A 25,993-nucleotide genomic window follows, 5' to 3' on the forward strand; every position below is an offset into this window, starting at 1 on the left:
ATTTCCCCTTTAACATTCTGTTAAAGTGTTTGGTAGAACACATTTAGACATTAGACACACATTAGAGTCACTATGCCGTAATGAAAAATGTGTTGAACCTAACTCAACCTGATTAAAGGGAAATTTCGGTTTATTTCAACCTTTCTCCTATCGTCCTAAATTTGTTTCAAGTGACTAGTGACATAAAAATAATAGTTAGCATGTTAGCCTAGATACAGCCGGGGCGCATAGTAGCGTCAGACCTGTTAAAACGTAAGTGAACGAGCATACTTCAAGTGCAAAGTTAGTCCACTAAACAAGCTTTTTTTCCACAAAGACCACCTCATGTAGTTAGGATAAATGTCAGAGAACATATAGAAAACGACATGTAAACGTGTTGTCTTACCTTACTGGTGTGCCATGTTTGTTTACCATCTAGCTCTGCTTTCCAAAGCGCGGCCGAAATATCGCGAGAACAAGCAGCGATCTCATACTGTGCCTGAAATCTCGCAAGCTCTACATAAAGCCCAGCTGGATGCTAACGTTACTCCAGGTGGAGGTGTCTCGTCCTTGGTCACATCCAGACCTTGAAAATAAGGCTGCAACCGGTCCCATTCCTTGCAACAGAGGCATTCCTCTTCTGTGGGCACTGGGCCACAGCATTCACAGGTACACCACCAATCTCCAGAGCTACGCAGCCTTGTGGCAGCCATTCCTCCTCTCTCGTCCTCTAACGTTACCTGTTGCGCCTCTCTTTCTCCTCCTCCTCCGTTCTTCAATTTCACAAAGTTCTTTGTCAATGTATTCTGGCTTAGATAAATAAGGGCGGCCATCAAACTCTGCAAAATCAAATTCCTCCTCCACAAAGTCGAAGTCTGGCAAAAAGTCAGCCATTATTCTATAAATCTTTCATAAAATAAATGAATGAACTTTTCAGGCTACTGTCCAGTTCTGCCTTCCAGCTGTTGCTGCTTGTTCTCGTAATATTTTGGCCGCGCTTTGGAAAGCAGAGCTAGATGGTAAACAAACATGGCAGCACACCAGTAAGGTAAGACAACACGTTTACATGTCGTTTTCTATATGTTCTCTGACATTTATCCTAACGATATGAGGTGGTCTTTGTGGAAAAAAAGCCTGTTTAGTGGACTAACTTTGCACTTGAAGGTATGCCCGTTCACTTACGTTTTAACAGGTCTGACGCTACTATGCGCCCCGGCTGTATCTAGGCTAACGGCTAACATGCTAACTATTATTTTTATGTCACTAGTCACTTGAAACAAATTTAGGATGATAGGAGATGGGTTGAAATAATCCGAAATTTCCCTTTAAGCTCTCTCTACCATTTGGTTTAGGTATGCTATGCTAAAAAAAACTCCACTAGATGTCGCTGTGTCTTTAACTAGTGCCGTTTCAGTTTACCTTCCACAGGAAGAAAGTAACAGAAAAAGTCATTTTAGACATGAGGGCTTTGTGTGGCGGGATTTTCAGAGGAAGGCATGTTTTGTCCACGTTGTAGTTCCAGAGGTCTAACGGAAAATATTTCTGTAACTTGATACAAAAAACAAAAGTCTAATGAGGGTCAAATAATTTTTTAAAAACATGCTCTAAAAACTGTTCATTTGTCATTTTATGGTAAAGGTAGTGAAGCTAAGCTAATGGCTACTGTCAATAAAATTTACTATTTGCTACAAAACAAAATAAACAAACACACAAAAACTTCTGATGATTCCTAGTTACATTTCATATTATACATTATATGTATAGTGATATATCTATCTATAGCTCTCTCTCTCTCTCTCTCTCTCTCTCTCTATATATATATGTATATTGTCTAAAGTCATGCTCAATCAAATGGTTGAATTTGCCTTTTATGGTAAAGGTAGTGATGCTACAACCCAGCCTCATTTCGAAGTAGTCGAATACCAGTACTTAGTCAGTGACAGGGCGTCAGACACCAATGAATACATTTGTGGTTGCTGTCATTCTGTAACGCCCCCTGGCAGCATCAGGGTGAAACGCAGCCTGACAACAACATAAGTTAAGCGGGCAAAAGTCCCAGTAGTGCAGGTGGGAGGGGTGGTGGATGGGTCCAACAACCACTGACTTTCACCAGGGAGGCCAGTGTTCACTTCATGTGTGATTGGAAAGCCAAATCCTGTTCATTTTTCCTAAACCCAACCATGGATGTGTGTTGACTAAACGTAACCACGTGTGTTGGCTGTTGAAAGACAAAAAAACATCACTATAGGGTTGAAGGCCACATGGTGTCCAAGAATTTCAACACCCAATGCACCCAGGGTACCATGCAGTGAAAATATTTTGGATTAAAAAAAGAATGAATATTCATTGTCCTTAATACTATAGTTTTAATGCAATTCCATTATATATTTGATGAGAATAATTATATCAATATGATTTTTCACCATTTCTGTGATGATTTCAAAGTACTGTAATGGTTAATATCAAGAATAAATACATGGAATTAATTCTAGTTCTGATGAATGTAAGTCCAATGTCTCATTATACATAGTTATTTGACCCATTGTTGATGTGCACCCATCAGCCAAAGCATTAAAACCACTGACAGGTAAAGTGAATAACACCGATCATCTCTTAACAATACAATGTTCTGTTGGGAAACCTCTCAACAGTCCTGACATCCATGTTGATGCTACCTGGTGCTACTTTTCATCTTTTGTCTTTCCATTTTCAGCTAGTTAATTAAATGTGTGAGGTTGAGAGATGATTGGTGAGACTGTAGGTGACAGAGAGATGTGTGTGTCTGTGTCAGACCAAAAATGGAGTTTTGGGTAAGAATTTCTTCACAAATTAAACACATCATCACTAGTGTTCTCTCCACCTCTAACAGTGTTTTAGGTGAGGTGCTGGAAGATTTTCAGCTCAAGATTGCCATCTTGTGGCTGTTTGGTAGAAGCAGAAGCGTAAGATGGGAGCATCTGTGTCTTGAAGGTTTTCCAACATTTACCATGATTAGGTTATTTAAATTCAACATCTTACAATTGTTCCTTCATCCTGGAATCAATTATGTTTTGGAAGAAGTGAAGAGTTTTTTCCCCCTTAAAACTGAAAATCAAAACATTAAAGTTGAAACATTATATTCATGCAAAATAAACTTCACAGATATTCTCTGACTTTTTAGACATAAATGTCTTTAACTTCATCCTGTCCCACTGGCAGGACAATCTGTACAAATGTTCAAACCCAGTAGAGTTTTATTTAGAATTCTAGTTTGGAACAATGACATAGAATTAAACTGAATTTGTTGTAAATATGTATAAAATTAAGTATCAAGACATATCACAAGGGGGACATATTACTCATGGGAGAGGCTGATACTGAAGGTTCAAGGTTCATTTATTGTTATTGTAAAACGCAGGACTGCGCAACAACATTCAGTTGTAGTCTTTTTATGCTTCACAGGAACACAACAAAAACAACAACAAAAATGGAAGAGCATTCCTTTAGTGCATTTTCTGACAGAAGAATCCGTCTGCAGCCTGCAGAACTAGGTTCTAGAACTAGAACTAAGTTTCACCCCCGTCTTTCTTAAAGGTGCACAACCCTGCAAAGCCATTCAGTCTTTCATCTGTTTATAACATTCTTCTTTTCTTCCATCTGTTCAAAGCTATTTTCAATTAGCTATTATAAAGAAAAAAAACTTTTAAGTAAAAATTAACTTTGAAGAAAAAGAGATGGTGTTGAATGATCATGTAAAATGCAGAATTTGCATAAAGAAAAAAGAGTACAAGTAATAATTAACAGATCGAAAAAATCTTTGATTAAAAACAAATTTTTGCAGATGATATTTTATCACAAAATTAAAATTAATATATTTTTTAACATATTTTTTACTCTATTTATATGTAGCAGTGGTTTCATTAAACCATTAAACAAAGGGAAGCAGACTTAAGTCAGTAGTTTTGGTCCTCTTGTGTACAGGTTACCAGCTGCGAGATGTGATGAGTTCATGATTGATCAATTTAAATCAAGCAAGGTTTTTCTTTTTTTTTTTTTATCAAAATGCTGCTGGCTGTCATTTCACAACATAGAGTCAAGGCCAGATGCATAAATGATGATGCACAAACACCATGCGTACATGTTTTCCCACACATAAAGAGGTATTTATAAACAAAGAATATGCAGTGAGAATGTGAACACTTAAAGCATACTTCAGACCAGGCATACACACGCCTTTACCTGCAGGTGGTATAATTAAGAGGAGATGGCATAATAGAAAGATGGTTAACATTTTAGGTTATTTGCCCCAGCTAACATCTTGTGTTGTTAGTTGGAGGCTACAGGGCGCTCTGTACAATATCACTCAAAGGCACATAAACCTAATTTTTAACTAGAGACCATCTTATGACAGCATCAATCCAGCCATGATACAGTGACCCACGACTTAAAAGAATGTGAGCCAGGGGCAGGGGCGTAAATAAAGACAGCACAGGCAGTGAGATTCCACTTGGGCCCCTGGGATGGAGGTGCCCATAGAGTAAGTCAGATTGCTACCTTGAAAATATACCTGTGTTCAAAGATAAATGATACAAAAAAGAATATCATTAATTTACAATCAGTGCCATTTGCTGTATATGTCCTCAAAAAGGCAAACCCATCTGTGTCATGGTTTTATTTTTCCCTTTTTTTTTTTTTAAATAATCAGCAGCCTTTTCTATATAAGCTATACAGTAAGAACAATTCAATTAAAATATTAATTTCTTACTTACTATGATTTTTTTCCCTTGAGAACATAAAAATATTTCACACTTTAATGACAATGCAAAGTGAGGTAGGTTAAGTTTTTATAGATTGTCAGCTAAATAGTTATCTCAGGAAATATTTCTACTGCACTCTACACAATCATTCCGACATCTTGTTTTGGCATCTCATGTGGTTCTCTGTAATTTGGACAACTTTTACATCCCCTGCAATAAGTTAAGCCCCATTCATATTACGCCCCTCTCTCGCAGTGTGCAGACAAACCCTTCTCTTTTTTGAAATTACATGGGAGGAATGTATACAGCAGCAATAAAAACACTGGTGAATTCTCAGGGCAGGTAATATGGTCGGCATCTTAACAAAAAAAACAACATCAGGGAAACGTTATCCATCAACTTGACTACTCCTGAGCACCAAGAGCACCTCCCCTTGTCTGCGGGAGTCCTGTGCTCTGCTGGAATTAAACACAGTCCACCTGTTGGACTGCGCAACAGCCTGATCCAGGATGTCATGATGGAGCCAGATCTCTGCAAAGATATAGGCACTACATTCTCTTATCTCCCTGGTGTTTGGCCAGTCCGAATTCTATTTCATTCATTCCACTTTCCTGTGACAAGGCATCAGCCAGGAGCTGGCTGGGTAGTGAAACAGTCCTAGCACCAAGCTGGGCCAGCTTAGTTCTTATCACTGCTCCCTTCCAGGGGCACTCACACTGCCCTTGGTGGCGCTAGGTCCGGTCAGTCTGTCTGGGTGATCGGAAGTTCTCTGTCATACCAAATACCTGCTCCATTAACAAAGGGTACAAGACAAGAAATGAAAACAAAAATGTAGCTACTGGGCACCTGCAGACATTACTGATATCACAGTAAATGTGATACTGTCAGACAGTGTAAGACCCAAGGGTGAGTTTCTGCAAGAAGAAAGAATAGTAAATGTTATGTGTGTGTGTTTGCAGGAGGGCGAGGGAAAGATGGTGCCCCCATCATTATCTTCCCAGAGTACTCAGGCTTCAGCGAAGTGCCAGAGGAGGACTTCCTCAATGTTGCCACCTACTTGACCAGCATACCCAGGTACACACTCCCATACACATTAAGTGAATTGTTATTGTGGTTATCCTGACATAATCAGACTATTAGTATTCAAGTTATCCATTAGCCAAAACCGTACAGTAATGAAGACTGAATGAATGAAGACTCCATTTAACCTCTTAGGCACCACCTTTACAGAATTACATTAAACATGTTTTAATGTAATTTACTCTAATTGATGAACATGGCAACTAGCTCAGGGTGTGATTATTCATTTTACACTGATTGGGCCATTTCTAGTCATCTCATTACATCTTAAGAGAAGGAACTAAGCAATGTAAGATTATTGTACCAGTGGCATGGCCAGGGTAACCTGCTGTGGGGCATCGGGGATAAAATTTAGCTACAGGGCCCATATTAAGCTCCACTTCTTACCCAATCTCTGTCTAGTGTGTAGTTTCTCTATCCTGAAAACCTACCTGACCCCAGGAAATCAGCGTGGTGCTTCCATGAAGCACAGTAATTGAGGAATATTCAACATTTAAACACAAAACTGAAATATGAAATACATACAACATTTCTGCAAGTAACCACATAGTAGTGAACTTATTTGTGGATTATTTAAAATGTGCAAGATGTGTTTGCTCTTCAGTCGAGCTCTGCATTTTCAGGATCAGTAAGCAGAGTAAATCGTTTTAAGGAATTTCATTGGCATGCTTTACACAGACACATGCACAAAGCAGCAGTCCAGTTACATGCCTTCTCTATCTCCTGTCTCCAGTCTGGATGCTGCCAGTATCGGCTTCATTATCATCATCGACCGGCGAAAGGACAAATGGAGCTCAGTGAAGGCTTCTCTATCCAGGATCGCTGTAAGTTCTCCAAGACATTTTAATCCATATACCTAAGATGTTGAAAATCTTTATCATTTTTATTTATCTAAAACTGACAATGACATTGATGAAAAAAAGCTGTCCTTTCATGACGGAATCATACGCAGCCAGTTGCCAGTATTGTTCAACTAAAGTCAAGGGGGCGGGTGGGAGGGGTAGTGGATGGGTTCAAAATCCACCAGTGGCCAGTGTTTGTTTCTTGTATGAAGGTAAAGCCAAACCCTGTTCCCTTTTTCTTAACCCAACCATGTGCTTTTGTTGCCTTAACCCAATCATGTGTTGGCTAAACATAACCATGTGCATTTGTTGTTGAAGGAAATAAATGTCAATGCTTGTATTGATGAAGTGCATTTATTTTGAAAGGGACTGTATGCAAACTGTACATTTCTTGTGAAATGGAAGCGTATTTTGGATACAGCCAATATGTATAACAGGCTGAAGTTGACAAGGCATCCCAGAACATCATCAACCAACACAGCAACACAACACAACCTTGCACGTCATATCTGGATGTGGAAATTCCATGATCAGACGTTGATATGTGTCGAGGTCGGAATGAGAATGTGTTGTGATGGTAAAAGCAGTTCAGTCAACAGAAATCTAATGTTGAGAGCGATCAAATACATTTATCGATAAAGTACATGTTAAAGTTCAGAAATGTGTTCAGAATGAGCTGTTATAATTTGGTCCTTTTGATGATTTCATACCAACAAGACACATGTATATTCAAACCCATTCACACGTCTGTCACTGTCACTGTGGTCCCAGTTCTTGCCTGCTCGTTAGTGCAGCCTGATTCAAGAAAAAGACCGAATGAATGAGTGAAGAACATGATGGGATGGCTTGTAAATGTATTGTAAATGGATATGATGTTGTGTTATCTAGGGGGCGTTTCCAGGAAACCTGCAGCTGGTGTTAGTGCTGAGGCCATCAAGGTTCTTCCAGAGGGCTATAGCAGACATTGGGATCAAGCTGCACAAGGATGACTTTAAAATGAAGGTACCGGTAAGCATGCTTCACTACCATCCATATAAAGCTGTGATCAGGAGGAATCAGTATCTTTTGCTGCAAAGCATGACTGATAAATGATGCATGACAAATAATCGTTTTATACATGTCAAGTCAACTGGATTAGGCATTGTTTGTGTCAAACTGGTAACCCTTCCCAGCAAACATTCAGGTATACACAATCTGCGCTAACAGTGAAAACTCATGTAGGAAAACTCATAGCAGCTTAAAGTTTAAATTAAAGTTTAAATTAAAATTCTGATAACATCCATAGTTGTCTGAAGCTTCTGAGTATTTTTTTTCTCAAGACTTCACATCTGTACACTGCACGGTGTTTTTAATGTTTTGATATAACAACTTCATTAGGTATACTCAGTGTGAACCCTAAGCCGAGCCCTGCCATCAGTTGCATCAACATACTCATCAAATTATTTACAATAATTAGAGCTCCAAAGTCCAGGATCCTGTCAATTACAGTAATGTTATATTAAATCTATCTCTCCTAAGTACATGATAATCAGTCATACCTCCACCAAAGGAGGACAAACTGAAACTGGAAATTACAAAAAAAAAATCTCATATCAAAATCAGGCCAGTCAGTCAGTTTTACTCATACATCCCATTATCAAAAACTACAAATTTACCTCAAGGGACTTTACAAACTGTAGAACATATGACATTCTCTGGCCTGAGACCCTTCACTCGGATAAAATTATTTCAGGAGACTGTCAAGCAGCTTCCAGGTGTCGCCAGACAGATAGAACATATGCCACACAACCTCCTCCCCACCAAGTAACCTGGAAAGTGGACAGACCATGCAAACACACAATAGGCTGAACTAAAGCACATCATTCAAATAAATAGGAAAATGAATGAAATCAAAGAATAATTGCATATTAATAATTTTGTGAGTCATCATAAGGACCTTGAAGTCTGATCTGATATGGATTTGGAGCTAATGGAGGGAAGCTGAAACTTGTGTACTGTGGAAAAAAAAAATCGGGTTTGTTTAGTAAGGACTCTAGCTGCAGCATTCTAAATTGTTTGAAGACTTTCAGAATGTGACAGGCCTGACAACAAAATGTTACAATGATCCCTTCTGGATGATACAAAGGCCTTATTTAGGGTGCAGCATGAGACATGGATAAAGAGACCTGATTTAGCTATGCTAGAGATCTTAATAACGTAACATCAAGCTTCTTGACTGTGTGACTTTGGGATATTGCACGTTTCTAGAGTCACCATTACTTGATCAAACTAATGTCTATGTTGACCCCCAGTGTCTCAGTTTTAAAATAATTTAGGTGCTGCTACAGCTGAGTATCATCAGCGTAGCATTGGAAATAAATTCAATGACGACATGTAATTTGACCAGGAGGAGAAATATAAAGAGAGAAGAGCAGAGAGCCAAGAACAGACCCCTGAGGTACTCCATATTTCACATTAGAATATATTGATGTTAAATTATTAAAGGAAACACCCTGTGTTCTTTTAGATAGATGAGACATAAAACATAAATGAGCCAAGCTAGAGAAGCCAGCTTTCTTTTGTAATTACTCAAGGAGAAAACAGTGATTAATAGTGTCAAAACCTGCCCTGAAATCCCATAATAGAAGCACCAAGGGGAAATCTGAGTTTACAGTAAAGAGAAGATCATTTACAATTTTAGTTAGCACCATTTTGTTGTCATAGCAGGCCCTGAAAGCACACTGAAAAGGTTAAAAAAGAGAACTATTAAATGTATAGTCTGAGAGTTGTTGAGACACCACTCTCCAGTACATTTGAAAAGAACGGAAGTTTAGAGACATGGTGGATTATTACTTGGAGACGCTGGATCAAGATGAGGTCTAGCGGAAACAACAAGTTGACAAAATATTAAGCATTGTAAGCAGAGGTGGGTAGTAACTAGTTACATTTACTCAGTTACATTTACTTGAGTAACTTTTTGGATAAATTGTACTTTTCAGAGTAGTTTTAATGCAAAATACTTTTTAGTTTTAGTTATATTGTTTTAAAGCAACAATACTCTTACTTGAGAACAATATTTGGCTACTCTACCCATCTCTGAGTACATAATTACATATATATATATATATATATATATATATGTATATATATATATATATATATATATATATATACTTTCAGAATAATAGATAATAGAATATATATATATACAGTACAGGCCAAAAGTTTGGACACACCTTCTCATTCAATGCGTTTTCTTTATTTTCATGACTATTTACATTGTAGATTCTCACTGAAGGCATCAAAACTATGAATCAGAGCAAAGGGTGGCTATTTTGAAGAAACTAGAATATAAAACATGTTTTCAGTTTTATTTCTAGTTTGTTGCTCTGATAACTACATGTGTTCATTCATAGTTTTGATGCCTTCAGTGAGAATCTACAATGTAAATAGTCATGAAAATAAAGGTTTCCATTGAATGAGAAGGTGTGCCTTTTGGCCTTAATGTATATACATTTCTTGCTTTATCAATGGGGTTGGGACCAAACTTTTGGCCTGTACTGTGCACAGGCCAAAAGTTTGGACACACCTTCTCATTCAATGCGTTTTCTTTATTTTCATGACTATTTATATTATGGCAAGAACCAATCAGCTAACTAAAGAAAAACCAGTGGCCATCATTACTTTAAGAAATGAAGGTCAGTTTGTCCGGAAAATTGCAAAAACTTTAAATGTGTCCCCAAGTGGAGTCGCAAAAACCATCAAGCGCTACAACGAAACTGGCACACATGAGGACCGACCCAGGAAAGGAAGACCAAGAGTCACCTCTGCTTCTGAGGATAAGTTCATCCGAGTCACCAGCCTCAGAAATGGCAAGTTAACAGCAGCTCAGATCAGAGACCAGATGAATGCCACACACAGTTCTAGCAGCAGACCCATCTCTAGAACAACTGTTAAGAGGAGACTGCGCGAATCAGGCCTTCATGGTCAAATAGCTGCTAGGAAACCACTGCTAAGGAGAGGCAACAAGCAGAAGAGATTTGTTTGGGCCAAGAAACACAAGGAATGGACATTAGACCAGTGGAAATCTGTGCTTTGGTCTGATGAGTCCAAATTTGAGATCTTTGGTTCCAACCGCCGTGTCTTTGTGAGACGCAGAAAAGGTGAACGGATGGATTCCACATGCCTGGTTCCCACTGTGAAGCATGGAGGAGGAGGTGTGATGGTGTGGGGGTGTTTTGCTGGTGACACTGGTGGGGATTTATTCAAAATTGAAGGCACACTGAACCAGCATGGCTACCACAGCATCCTGCAGCGACATGCCATCCCATCCGGTTTGCGTTTAGTTGGACGGTCATTTATTTTTCAACAGGACAATGACCCCAAACACACCTCCAGGCTGTGTAAGGGCTATTTGACCAAGAAGGAGAGTGATGGAGTGCTGCGGCAGATGACCTGGCCTCCACAGTCACCGGACCTGAACCCAATGGAGATGGTTTGGGGTGAGCTGGACCGCAGAGTGAAGGCAAAGGGGCCAACAAGTGCTAAACACCTCTGGGAACTCCTTCAAGACTATTGGAAAACCATTTCAGGTGACTAGCTCTTGAAGCTCATGGAGAGAATGCCAAGAGTGTGCAAAGCAGTAATCAGAGCAAAGGGTGGCTATTTTGAAGAAACTAGAATATAAAACATGTTTTCAGTTATTTCACCTTTTTTTGTTAAGTACATAACTCCACATGTGTTCATTCATAGTTTTGATGCCTTCAGTGAGAATCTACAATGTAAATAGTCATGAAAATAAAGAAAACGCATTGAATGAAAAGGTGTGTCCAAACTTTTGGCCTGTACTGTATATAAGAATATATTTGTGTTTCTTGTGCCTTGATTTATGTTATGTTTGTAAAGATTTAATTTATTTTTGTTTTAGTTAAAGGAGTATCGTTTAAAATACATGAATTTGCAGATTATTATTTTTGATTGATTGATTACATTCATGTTCTTATTTTACAAATAAATCAGATGTTACTCAACAGTTACTCAGTACTTGAGTAGTTTTTTCACCAAATACTCTTACTCAAGTAATTATTTGGATGACTACTTTTTACTTTTACTTGAGTAATATTGTTCTAAAGTATCAGTACTCTTACTTGAGTACAATATTTGGCTACTTTGCCCACCTCAAGGGACCTAAGTCCCAGAAATTGTCAGAGGTCTTTAAAAAGTTTTGTTGGTAGAGGATTAAGGAAGCAGTGACTGGTATAGAAGCTGATGTCAGCCTGGACAATATTTTCAAAGTCTCAAAACTGAGTGGGATTCAGCCTATGAGTATTGCACTGCCAATTTTACAGATGAAGCTGGAGACAAGGAACTAATTTTATATCTAAACTAGATCTTGCTGCAAAAGAAATGTAAAAAAAAATTATGAGCCGAAAAAGATAAGAAGCTAACAGTCGGCTGTTTTGGGTCAAGTCTTGCTACAGTGTCAAAGAGAAACCTAGGATTGTGTTTATTATTACTGATTAATCATGAGAAATAGGCCACTTTTGATTTACAACATTTACATTCCAGTCTCCTGCAGGCCTGCTTTAGAGCATGTCTTTCTTCAGGGTGTAGACCCATGTAACTGTCTTGTGTTTGTAAAAAGAGGGGCAGCTAAATCCAAGAGACTAGAAAAGGTTGTTAAAGTCACTGGTAAAATTTTAGTTGCTGTTTCTGCAGTGAAGAGAGTAAGGCTCAGTACAGTTGAAGTTGACAGACTAGTGTGGCAAGTTAAATAATAATAGATAATAATAATAATAATAATAATAATAATAATAATAATAATAATTTCCTCAACTGTGCCGGTTTGGTATATTGAATGAGTGCATCTAGTACTGACTGCTCAGAGCAGGGTGAAAGCTCTGTGCACTTGTGTTCAACAACATTTTGATCACTTTAATTAGGTGAAGTCTTACCCATATAATCAGTGGTGTGGTGGTAATTGATGAAGTGGATGTACTGCTAGGTACATAGGCAGGTTACTGATGAGGAAGTGGGCATACTCTCCTATATATTACGATGGCTTTTTAGCTGATAGGAGGGTATACTGTAACTGGATAGAAAAAGAAGTGGGTATACCCCATATACTTGAGTACACCCTCCACTACACCCCTGCATATAATCCTCTCTGTAATCACACAAACCCCTTGATTCATGTTTTGTTTATCTTCATCTAATGCTTTTTTACCTTGATGCAGAATAATTTTTTGTAGGCCTGAAAGGAGGCAAATTCAAACATAGTGAGTTTTAAAAAACTATCAGCTAATCAGCTAATCTTGTCTCATCTTACTATATCTTATCTTACTATATAATGATGAAACTCTCTGTCTGTGGGTGTGTGTGTCTGTTCCACGTTTTTCTCCTCACTGACTTGGTCAATCCATGTGAAATTTGGCACAGTGATAGAGGGTTATGGGAGGATGTGAATGAAGCAATATTACATCAATTGGCCAAAGGGTGGCGCTATAGAAACCGATTGAAATTGCATACTCTGAATGGGCATATCTCATGCCCTGTATGGCGTAGAGACATGAAGCTTTGCACAGAGATGCCTCTCCTCACAAATTTGCCTCAAGAACCCATAACTTCCGGTTATATAGATTTTCTGCCATTTTAAATTTTTTAAAAAAACACTTAAAATTGATCTCTTCCTCGGAAGTTTGACCGATCTGCATCGTGTGGGTTGTGAGGTGGGTTACCAGCATGTCCCACAGATGTTGATCATATGGGGATCTGGGGGATTTGGAGGCCAGGTTGATGCCTTGTGCTCTTTGTCATGTTCCTTGAACCATTCCTGAGCAGTTTTTTGTGGCATGGTGTATTGTCCTGCTTGGGGGCCACAGCTACTGCGGAATGCTGTTGTCATAATGGGGGGTGCCTGGTCTGCACTGGTGTTTAGGTGGGTGGAGCGTGTCAGGTGGCATCCACACGAATGTCAGAACCCAAGGTTTCCTGGCAAAACATTGCATTGTAACAAGATGATCAGTGTTGCTTCACTTCACCTGTCTGTGGTTTTAATGGTTTTGCTGATCGGTGTATATAACCAAACCGAAATCACCCAAACCTGTATAAACAGGCCAGGAGACATAAAGCAAGTTCCTGTTACACCCAATTCAACCTTTGGATTCTTTGTCAGACTGCATCTGAAGACAGCAGAGTTGTGTTTCATTTATTTTCAGGATATAGAACTGCTTCAGATTTGTCTCAATCAACAGGATATAAAATTCCATCGTTGTCAAAACTGATGCAGAAGCTAAGACACACTCCAGAAACACTGCATCCTCCTCCTCCCATAATGCACCTCAATAGCATCTTTTTTGACAGATACAGTGGTGGAAAAAAGTTTTCGGACACCCCATGCATTTGTGAAATATTGCATTAAGAATCACTCTTAGGTCTTCAAGTGCAATTTCTTTTAGTACAGTCACAGCCAAAATACTAAATAAATCCTAAAAAAGCCATTAAAAACAAATTGATTGGTTCCATAAAAATACATAAGAAATTTTGAGTATTGGGTCATTTTGGTACCAGTGATGAAGGTCGTTCTTTTTATTAAAAGACACAATTTTTGTTGCCAAGCTTCGTATCTACATAAAGCCAGCACATTTGAAAGTTCTTCAGATACAAAAATGGCTAAAACAAGGAACCTAATGCAGGAAACACGCCTGAAGATAAAGATTCTCAGACAGGAAGGGTACAGCTGCCGCCAGATAGCCAGGAAGTGCAGATGCAGTCCTTCAGCAGTTGGATACACTCTGCAGAAATACAGACGAACCAACAGCTTGGAAGACAAAACCAAGATCTGGGCGTCCAAGGGTTTCTTCAGCAAGAAATGACCGCATCCTGTTCCGCATGTGCAGGCAAAACCGCCGAATGACATCACAGGAGCTTCAGCAGCAGTGGTCAAACCAAACTGGTGTCCAGTGTTTCACCCGCACTGTACGTGGCTGACTTTTAGATCATGGCTTAAGGTCCTACAAGGCTATCAAGAAGCCCCTGATCAATGAGAGACAGAGGTTAGCCCGGTGTCGTTGGGCCCAGGCACACAAGAACTGGACAGCCAGGAATTGGAAGAAGATTTTCTGGTCAGATGAGTCCAGTTTCCAGGTTTTCACTGTGTGAAACTGTGTTAGTTTTTCTTGTAAACAATAAACAAAACAATATAATTTGTATTTGTTTGTATCTGTCTAATGCAGCCACACCTTTTGAAACACAAAAAAGGTTTTTCCACAAATATTTCATGATAATATTTGAAATTGTGTAAAATTTTAAGGGTGTCCGAAAACTTTTTTCCGCCACTGTAGAAAGAGAACCATTTTTAAAACAATAAGCAGTAAGATGATAGACCAGCAGAGAAGGTGTGTTGTTGTGCTTTTGGTTAACCATGTTCAGCTGATGGAACAACTGATGTCATTGACAGGCCCACACAATAACAGCATGAAATTATGAGTGAACATGCATGTGAGGAGTGAATGGCAAATGATAAGAGAAACAAATTACAGACCTAAGCATGAATAAGTTCAGTCTTCCTGACTGAACTGATGACTGAAGTGATATATTCAATGTGTTTTCAGATTGTGATGTTAAACTCTCTGTCGGACCTGCACGGTTATGTGGATAAAGGCCAGCTGACCCGGGAGCTAGGAGGAAGCCTGGAATACTGTCACAGCCAGTGGATCCACCACCGAACCGTGAGTAAATACACACTACAAAATACTGTATAATTAATAATACCGGTGACTTTCCAAAACAAAGTTGAATTCTAGGATGCTTCTGGGTCACATGTGGATCTTTTTCTCTAGGCTATAGAGAACTTCGCCATGACAGTGAAAAGCACAGCCCAGATGTTACAGAAGTTTGGGACAGACCTGGCAGAGACAGAGCTGCCCAATGATGTCCAGTGCACCAAAGACTTGCTCACCTCACACACCAACAAACACGACAACCTGAAGGTGATGTAGTACATTTAAGGCACCAGCACAAACTAAACGGGAAGTATGTGATGCAACAAAGATTTTCACACTGGTTGGGGTGAAACTAAATATGTAACTGTGAAGCTCCAGTAGCCAACAATTGAAAAAACAAACCCCAGCTACAAATGCCAGCCTTGCTTCATGATGCCTTCTTCTAGTCCCTGGTTATCATCAAAATGAGATACCAAATGGGGATAGCATGTTCAGTCATATGTGTAAACAGAGCCTCACACACAAACATATTTATGTGCTGTGTTACAGATGATATTAATGTTATTTCCAATGCCTCTGTGTCTGTAAACCAGGATGAACTGAAGCTTGCTTTGAAGCAGGGCACTACCTTGTTAGGTTGTATCAAGGAGCAGGCAGCCAAGTCAGAGAACCACAAACTCAACCCAGATGAGCTGGAGAACCAAACCACTGTGGAAAGGTAACAAAGCTTTTCTCCTACATTATATAATGCATCTCAGTATATATCATGGCATTGTATCCTTGCAGTAACTCTCAGTGTGTTTGTAATGAAGTTCCTTTTGTGTGTGTCAGACTCCTAGCCCAGTTGGATGAGACAGAGAACGCCTTTGAACAGTTCTGGTGTAAACACCATCTGAAACTGGAGCAGTGCCTGCAGCTACGTCACTTTGAACAAGACTTCAGAGAGGTATATCTGTAGATCTGTCTGTCTCTCTGTTGGCCCACTGCCTTTGGCCTGGAACCTTTGGATCTCACCAGTGTCTCCTCTTCATACAGCTTCAAAAGAATTCAGCTGTACAATCATAGTTTGAAAAACACTGACTGTTCGAGTCACTTTGAAAGTTGTAAATACAATGACTCAGTTTCACATCCTGCCAGACATCCCATGTTCTAAAAACTTATGTTAGGTGTCTTATTACTGTATGTATGATGAAAGAAATATAATGACAGTGTGGGTAAATGGGTGATATAATAATTTTCTTTGTCCTTTCTCAGTCTCTGTTTCTGTCCCTTCTTTGGTTCTCAGGTCAAAGTGTCTCTGGATAGTTTGATGGACAGTCTAACCAACCTATCAGATATTGGCGATTGTGTAATCAGAGTTGAACACCTGCTGAAGGAACTGAAAGCACTGGAGGAGAAGGCTCTGGTCAGTCAAAACACACACACACACACACACACACACACACACACACACACACACACACACACACACAAAACAGGCAATTTCATCTATAGTCAAAGTCAGTGGTGCATGGTAGTTATGACGGGCCCTAGTGCTTGATTTTGTGTCAAAACAGCTTCCATATATATCATAGTTTTGTTACGTGATCAAATACATCAATATACATATTATCAGTCATCAATGCAATAGTCTACTGACTATTTTTCAAAAGAAAAAAAAACTGACAGAGATGAGTTTGCCTTCTCGAGGGCATATATAGCCAATAACAGCATTTGTATATTAATGTGTGTTCACAGTGTTTCTGAGGTGGCAAGTTGAATCACTCAGAAGGGCTCACTCTCTGCTTTAGAGAGAGCAGGCTCTCCAACCACTCCCCTCCTCTCCTACAAAGTGCTTATAGCAAGCATTCCAATGATCTGGTAGTGACTATTGCTTCTTCATCCTTCTGCAGCTTACTTCACTGCCATTGGTTCCAGTAAAAGCCAAGACTATAGTAATCAGTAAATCCATACACTTCAAGTAATGTGTAGTGACATCACAGATTCTAGTTTCATGTTTTCCTCCACTCAGTGAGGTCCAGTAAGTACCTTATCCTTATCCGTATCCTTATCCTTATCCTTATCCATATACTTATGTTAACCCAAAAACACTCACGACTGCACTGACCTCATGACACCCATTATTCTGGAATGTTAAACACACAAACTGTAGACTTAACTGGAACTTTGCCATCAGAAATCTAATAGAAAATAGGCCTTCATTGTCAAAGCAATGCTCCATTACAAAACCACTTAGCACAAGCTCAGTCATAACACCAACTTTATAGGTCTATTGGCTTTTAACCCTTGAACAGAAAGCAATCATCACAAATTTATGTTTTGTAAGCTTTGTAAATAGCTGCCAAGTGTCAGTAGTACCCATCTCTATATACTTACCTCTGTAGACACAGCTGACTGTGAACACCCCAAAAATTTTGTTCACACAACTTAAAATGTGATGATATATTCTGAATTGTTTTTCTGCCAGCCCACACTAGAAAAGGCCCAGCTCCATGCACTGCACGGTGACCAGCTGATCCAGAGCAATCACTACGCTGTGGACTCTATTCGACCCAAATGTGTGGAGCTCCGACGGGTCTGTGACGACTTCAGCAATGAGTCCAAGAAAAAGACGGATGTCTTGTCCAAATCCCTGCAGATACACATGGGAATTGATAAGGTGAGGATATATGATATGTTATGATATGATATGACTTAATCACATCTACAGATGTCACATCCACAAAGTTAGATTACCTTCACTAACATCATCTGTCATTGCATTTGTGGATGAAAAAGAAGGCTGCTGATTCTGTTTTAATCTCCTATTTTCAGACTTCCTTTTATGTAATGATACTTAATTCACTATTAGAAGCCTCATTCAATTTCTACCTTGCTTTTATATAACCTGCCTTTAAAGGTCCAGCGTGTAGGATCTAGAGGCATCTATTGGTAGAAATGGAATATAATATTCAGAACTATGTTTTCATTGGTTTATAATCACCTAAAAATAAGAACTGCTGTGTTTTCGTTACCTTAGAATGAGCCATTCACATTTACATGTACTGTGCGTTCATTTCGTCTGTATTTCTGCACCTTTCCTTAAAGCTTACTGATTTTGAAGAAACAGAGCAGTACCACAGGAGATCATGGAGGCAATGTGGTGTAGTTCAAGTGAGATACGACCATAGGAGACGATGAAGACATTTAAATAATAGTGGAACAAAACAAATCCCTAATAATATATACTAATATATAGTGAATTTAGTGAAAAGAATTCTCTGTCCACATGTTGGGAAGTATATAATGGCCACTCAGACCAGCACCATGTTGCCTTAAAGATACATTATTATGACCTCCTCTGCTTTTGCCTCATTTGTTGTGTGTAACTTCTGTCTCTGCCCTCTAGTGCCATCTATTGGCTGTATCTATGCCATCATAAAGGATGCATGGAAGTATCAGCGCAGTGACATTTATCACATTTGAAATGGATGTATCTATTTTCATATGTAAAGGGAGTATAAATGAGCCTTAACATGTTCTCAATGACAATGTTAACATGGTATTAGCAGATATATTACTGGTTTTTGAAACCAAGCACAAATTACAAATGAGTCTCATGGGAAAGTCACAACAAATTTTGAATTATTCACTCCTTTTAGTATTTGTTGATATAGATTTGTGGATGAAAATAGTGGACTGACAAGCCATTGCCAGGTTGTTCATCCATTCGTCTGTCCATCCTTATCTCATCCATATCTCAACACCTCAAGAGAATTTCTTCAAATTTGGCACAAATGTCCACTTGGACTAAACGATAAACTTTTTGGTGGTCACAGGTCAAAGATCAAAGGTCACTGTGACCGTGTCTGTCTCATTCTCAGAATGTGATTCTCAATAATGCTGCAATACTGAACTGGTGACACTTATTTTGGGTGCCCACCTTGAAATTGTGTTGATTGTATAGATCTTTTGTGCTGTTGGGCGTGCAATGTGTTTTCACAGACATGGATGTAACCTGTAAGAGAAATTTAACTGGTACGCAGAGGCATACAACTGATGATAACTGGCAAAAATTCTAGTTTTTTTAATATATTGACTCTCAAAGCATCATTGCTATTTGCTTTCTGCATGTAGAAGCCAAAGATAAGATAAGATTTATTAGTCCCACAGCGGGGAAATGTGCAGTTTTACAGTAGCTAAGGGAATGGTGCATTAGCTAGAGGCAACAATAAAAACAAAAACTGAGATATAGTACATAAGTAAACAGTCACAAAGCAGTATATAAATATATAAAAAGATATGCATAACAGAGCTTGTGGTCCCTCCTTGGGCTAACAGCAGCTAGACAGCATAAGGCCATACAGAAATACTGATAAGCAATTTGTATATTGATTCAGCCTTTTCGAGAATGAAGTGGGGTGGCAGACATGGTTCTTACGAATATGCCACCCTGTTGTTATGGCCACATTCAAACAGTATTAGTGCCACAATCATTGTCTTGCCTATATCCAACTGTATTTCCAGCTACTGTTTGTGGTTTCTATGTGTTTGACATGTCATTTCACTGTTTAAGATCTTGTTGCACATAACTTGCTGCAAGTTGGCCTGCAATGCAAAATGGAATGGCCATTCATGTACAAAACAGAAGTCTGCATTAACACAATAATTCTTTTGCTGCAAACCAGGACCTCAACAATATACTAACACTTTTGCCATAATACCTTCATAAGGCAAAAAATCAACTAATGTAATTAAATTAGAGCAATGTGACAAAACATAAGAATCAGAATCTGTTCAAAATGTGTCGTCTTCCAAAAAAAACAAACAAAACATCTACAAGTTCCATGTACTGTTCCATTTTCTTTTCTGTTCTTTTTTTCCCCACCCTTTCCAGTTTTTACGCTTCTGTGCTAGGGACAGCAGTAACCAGAGGCATTATGTTTTCCAATTGTTCATACATCCCATTCATGTGAACGTGATGTCTCAAGAACACCTTGAGGGAATTTCTTTTAATTTGGCCCAAATGTCCACTGTGAGACAAGGATGTGCTGATCAGATTTTGGTGGTCAAAGGTCAAGGTCACCATGACCTCACAAAACATGTCTTTGGCTGTGACTCAAGAATTCATACCCAAATTGTGACAAAATTTGTAGTTCTAATAGAATGTAATGAAGAAATGCTGACATTTTATAGCCCAAAGGTCAGCTTCACTGTGACATCATTATGTTCTGCAAAAAAACTTATCTGGTCATAATTCAACTTCATAGCGTAGGAACAGAAGGAAAGGCATTTGTTCAGAATTCAGATACTGAATTGGTGACACTAATTTTGGGTGTCTTTCTTGAAATTGTGCTGATTGTATAGATCTTCTGTGCTGATGGGTTGAAAATGTGTGTGAAGCATCCATGTTTTCATGTTAACTGTAAGTGCAACTTGACTGGTGCACAGGGGCATACAATCTCCAAGCAGTGATTCTAGTTTTTGGCTACCAACATCTCAAGTGCACTCACAGTTTAGATAATCTGGATTGCTCATTTAATAAGATGTCAGACTTTATTGTCACATTACTGTCTGTAGCAATTACTTTGACCACAGTGTCAACATAACTGATATAAGTGATGGCCAAAACTACAAAAATAAGACCAAAGTTGCATTAGCCAAAATGTTTTACAAATATGTAACCCCAACCTTTGTTGCTCATAATCTGACCCATAACTAGAGTTCCACCAGGCAGCTTCATATGTCGGCAAACCAAATGGCAATAAGACATTACTGAATGGCTTCTGAGGACCTAATTATCCAGAAATCCCATTAAAGTTAAGTCCATAAATTGAATATGGAGGTGTTGAAGATGTTCAGTGTAGTTTTTACTGGACAGTGTTTTCTCCATTTCTGTTTACATACCTATTTCTTTTTCAGTATAAAGCTTTTATTTCTCTTCTGCATCCAAATTTTCCTCCTGTGATCATGTATCACTAAAATGCATAAAGAAAAAGTGACGGAATGTAATTGAAGTTCCCATGAGTCACCACATGGGAAGGGATGGTGGTAGCTACCTTTAAATTTTCCTTGTTTGAATTTGTGCTGTGTACAGGTAAACCAGTGGTGTGAGTCTGGCATCTACCTGCTGGCCTCCCAGGCTGTGGATAAATGTCAGTCACAGGAAGGGGCAGAGTCAGCACTGACTGACATTGAACACTTTCTGGAGTCGGCAGAAAAGAACCAACTGACTGAACTGAGGAACCTTCATAACCAGTATGAGGTTGTCCTGTCCGAGGATATCAAGGTATGGTACACAAACACAGTAGTTTACAGGATGTAATATTCTCTTGCAAAAAAAATGATGACAAGGATTGATAGTGATCTTTCTGCCTGCAGGCCAATGTCCTGAAGGCACTGAAGCGCCTAGAGGATGTCCAGGAGATGTTTCAGAAGCGACACGTCAGTCTGAAGAGGCTGTCAGCTAAACAGACGAGGCCCGTCCAGCCTGTTGCCCCTCGGCCTGAGTCCTCTCCCAAACGGCCTTCGCTGAAGAACCCTCCCAGGACTACAGGGAGCCAGCAGCGTAAGTTAGATGTTGTTTTAACTCACTAATTTATACAGCAGATGATGAGTCTGGTGTAAGAAACTGAAACTCTATAAACTCTTACTGTCCAAGACATGATTGACACCCTAGGCTGCAAACCTATACATATTGTAAGCTCTTTTTTTAGTCCTAATCTCATTTTATGCCTGTATGCATGTAATAATTGAAGTTACTTATGCTGTGTCCTCTCAATTCATTGCAGCTTTGGCTCGCAGAACTTCCGATAACTCCAACAGTGGCAAGCAGCCAGCTGAAGCTGATCCCAGCAAGAGGAAGAACATACGCAAAGCCAAAGGAGGCATCAAGGTACTCTTCTACAATACCACTATGAACTCTCACTGCAACATTTGAGCCCTTTCAGCAAGTAACTTTAACGATTTTTGAAGTTCTCATTTCAAAGTAAGATAGAGCTGGCATTGTGGGCCACGGTATCACCCCACAATTATTGATACCAGAGCCAATCATGATACTTTGATTTCAACGCTAGTTCTTATCAGTAGTTCATTGATACTTTTGGCACACTTGGACTTAACGATGAACTGATTTTGGTGGTCATAGGTCAACGGTCAAGGTCACTGTGATCTCATCTATCTTGTGAATGCGATATCTCAAGAACACCCTGACGGATTTTTTCTATTTTCTCATTTTTCAAATCTGGCACAAACATATATTTATACTCAGCGATGAACTGATTATATTTTGATGGTCAAAGATAAATGGTAAATGGATGGACCTGCACTTTTTATACTACAATACCACACCAGTTGCATACGAAAAGTCGCATATGAAAAGATGGTCTGAGGAGGCCCTGAAAGACTGCTTCGAGGCCACTGTGTGGGAGGTACTCAGTGATTCCCATGGCGAGGACATTGACAGACTCACATCATGCGTTACAGATTATATTAACTTCTGTGTGGAAAACACCGTACCCACCAGGACTGTACGCTGCTTCTCCAACACCAAACCCTGGATTACTCCAGAGTTAAAAGCTCTCCTGAAGTAGAAGCAGAGAACTTTTAACTCTGGAAACAAGGAGGAGCTGAAGGCCGTGCAGAAGGAGCTGCGGAGAAACATCAAGCGGGGAAAGGAAGGATGTAAAAGAAGATCGAGGAACAGCTGCAGCAGAGCGATGTCAGCGGAGTCTGGAGAGGTCTGAAAACCATCTCAGGACACAAACAGCCAGACTCCCAGTCCAGAGGTGACCAGAAGTGGGTGAATGATCTGAATCTGTTCTTCAGTAGATTTGATCAGTCTGCCCCTCCCCTGGCCCAGACATCACAGCTGCAACCCCCCACATCCTCACCTTCACCTTCCTCCCCACCTACACTCCTGGCACACTGCTTCGACACCTCCCCCACCCCTGTTCCCCCGGACATTTCACCACCCCCACCCCTCCCCCCACCTCATCACCCCCACCCCCCCAGCACACAGCCCCCCTGCTCCAGCTTGTCCTTCACTACCTGTCAGGTGAGAGATCGGGTGATGAGGATAAAGACGAGGAAGGCTGCGGGTCCAGATCGCATCAGCTCCAGGCTCCTGAAGTCCTGCGCAGACCAACTGTGCGGGATAGTTGAAGTCATCTTCAACCTGAGCCTGAGGCTGGGGAGAGTACCACAGCTGTGGAAGACATCCTGCGTGGTACCTGTGCCCAAGACTCCGTACCCCAAGGTCTTCAGCAGCTTCAGATCGGTGGCATTAACATCGTACCTCGTGAAGACTCTGGAGCACCTGGTCCTGTCTCGTCTCCGCCCCGCAGTAGGCCCTTCAATGGACCCGCTGCAGTTTGCCTACCAGCCTGGCATTAGGGTGGATGACGCCATCATCTTCCTCCTGCATAGAGCTCTTTCCCACCTGGAGAAGCCTGGAAGCTCTGTGAGAATCATGTTCTTTGATTTCTCCAGCGCTTTCAACACCATACAGCCTGCGCTTCTGAGGGACAAACTGGAGCACATAGGGGTGGCTAATCACCTCACATCCTGGATCCTGGACTACCTCACGGACTGGCCGCAGTATGTAAGGACCCAGGATTGTGTATCGGACTTGGTTGTCTGCAGTACGGGGGCCCCGCAGGGGACGGTGCTGGCACCGTTCGTCTTCACCCTCTACACTGCAGACTTTTCATACAACACCCCCACCTGTCATCTGCAGAAGTTCTCTGATGACTCTGCCATCATCGGCCTCGTCACAGATGGGGACGACAGGGAGTACAGAGAACTGAACCAGGACTTTGTGGACTGGTGCCTGAGGAACCACCTTCAGATCAACGCGGGGAAAACCAAAGAGCTGGTGGTGGATTTCCGCAGGCGCAGACTCCTCCCCCCAACACCGGTGAACATCCAGGGAAAGGACATTGAGATGGTGACATCTTATAAGTACCTGGGTGTTCATCTTAACAATAAACTGGACTGGACTAATCACATAACAGCACTGTACAGGAAAGGCCAAAGCAGACTCTACCTGCTGAGGCGGCTCAGGTCTTTTGGAGTGCAGGGAGCGCTCCTGAAGAACTTCTTTGACACTGTGGTGGCATCAGCCATCTTCTACGGAGTGGTCTGCTGGGGCAGCAGCATCTCGGCTGCAGATAGGAAGAGACTGGACAAGCTGATCCAGCTCTGTCCTGGGACGCTCTCTGGACTCTGTGCAGGTGGTGGGAGAAAGGAGGATGACAGCCAAGCTGTCATCTCATCTCATGTCATTATTGTGAACACAATACCTCAGGAACACCTTGAGGACATATCTTGAAATTTGGGAGAAATGTTTACTTGAACGCAAGAATAAACCAGTTTGGAGGATTTGGTGGTTGAAGGTAAAAGGTTAAGTTCACTGTGACCACACAAAATATGTTTTTCTCCCTAACTCAGGAGTCGATATGCTAATTATGACAAAATCACACATAAATGTTTAATAGAATATAGTGATTAAGTGCTGATATTTCATATCAAAAAGGTCAAAGGTCAACTTCACTGTGAAATCATAATGAGCTGCAAAAACACTTTTCTGGCCATTATTCACTATCATATCTCAGGAACAGAAGGGGAGACATTTGGTCAGATATCTCAAAATCTGACATCCCACACCTTGGTCACACATCATGTATCCATTACACAGACCTGTCTTTAAAGTCTGGCTCCTCTGCTACCTCGTGAATACAACATTGGAGTAACTGCCAACACTGCAATGATCTGCCTGTCAATCTTATGCTCCATCCCACTCTCACTCTACAGCACATAGTAAACATATTGTACAAACTAACAACAAAACATGCAAACTCATACAATGCTCTACTGTTCTCCCTGAAAGCCACACTGCCCCACCTCTCCTTGGGAAGGTCAGAGGTCACCCTCAGAACAACAGCCCTGATGCTGTTGGGGATTCAGTGTTTTGTTAGCAGGGGCCATCATGGCCCAAACAAAGTCCCTCTGGCTAAAGGAGGCTCCCTCCAATCAGTATGCCACCGTGTTACTGTTTGCTGCTATGCTGCAATTTAGCTCTGATCTCATTAGTTTAGTCATTGGTTTACAGTGTGCATGATTTGGATGCACGCCCTAAGGCTATTTTGTGCTGCTGACAAACACAGTCTGTTGGTGTAGTGATAGTCTTGGTGTGTTAGACCATAAACCTTTCTCCATAATTGATGAGGACAGACAGTTTCAAAATCAAAAGGCTACCAAGTAGTTTCCTTCTTGTTGTTAGTTTTGTCAGGCTCAGTGAACATGTTTAAAAAAACCTGTGCTGAATTGTAAATGTTTCGGCAGGCATTTTTTTCTCCTGACATTAATGCAGGAGATTTTCTCCTGACTGTTCCCCTCCTCAACGACTACTGATGAGATGCACTTTAAAGGCACTTAGGCTCTGGAGTTTCTGTCGACATATGTGTATCAAAAACTAATCAGGTGGTCGGCTGTGCAACTTTTGATTTAAAAAAATCTTAACAAAACAAAAAAAAAATTATTATCCATTTACTCTCAGCCACTTAATGCAACAAAAAGTGTAGTTGCAACTAACTCTGGAGGTGGTTTAAGATACATTTTAGCCAGATGTGGGGAAGATGTAGATGCACCCATCTCTCTGAGGTGTTATTCACAC

At 40.3% G+C, this 25,993-nt stretch overlaps 1 protein-coding gene across 2 annotated transcripts in view; it reads left to right on the forward strand.

Annotated features, from left to right (window-relative positions):
* mcf2l2 (MCF.2 cell line derived transforming sequence-like 2) overlaps nt 1-25,993 on the forward strand; it is a 259,329-nt gene that overhangs the window by 82,716 nt on the left and 150,620 nt on the right. For both annotated transcript variants that reach the window (XM_049588011.1, XM_049588012.1), the window contains exons 3-14: nt 5,675-5,789; nt 6,529-6,619; nt 7,526-7,645; nt 15,229-15,345; nt 15,457-15,606; nt 15,933-16,057; nt 16,171-16,285; nt 16,625-16,744; nt 17,807-17,998; nt 21,416-21,607; nt 21,700-21,886; nt 22,110-22,213. In XM_049588011.1, the coding sequence (XP_049443968.1) occupies nt 5,675-5,789; nt 6,529-6,619; nt 7,526-7,645; nt 15,229-15,345; nt 15,457-15,606; nt 15,933-16,057; nt 16,171-16,285; nt 16,625-16,744; nt 17,807-17,998; nt 21,416-21,607; nt 21,700-21,886; nt 22,110-22,213 (1,628 nt within the window). The remainder of the gene's footprint in view (nt 1-5,674; nt 5,790-6,528; nt 6,620-7,525; nt 7,646-15,228; nt 15,346-15,456; nt 15,607-15,932; nt 16,058-16,170; nt 16,286-16,624; nt 16,745-17,806; nt 17,999-21,415; nt 21,608-21,699; nt 21,887-22,109; nt 22,214-25,993) is intronic.

The sequence above is a fragment of the Epinephelus fuscoguttatus genome, linkage group LG10 (assembly GCF_011397635.1).
Source record: "Epinephelus fuscoguttatus linkage group LG10, E.fuscoguttatus.final_Chr_v1".
NCBI lineage: Eukaryota > Metazoa > Chordata > Actinopteri > Perciformes > Serranidae > Epinephelus > Epinephelus fuscoguttatus.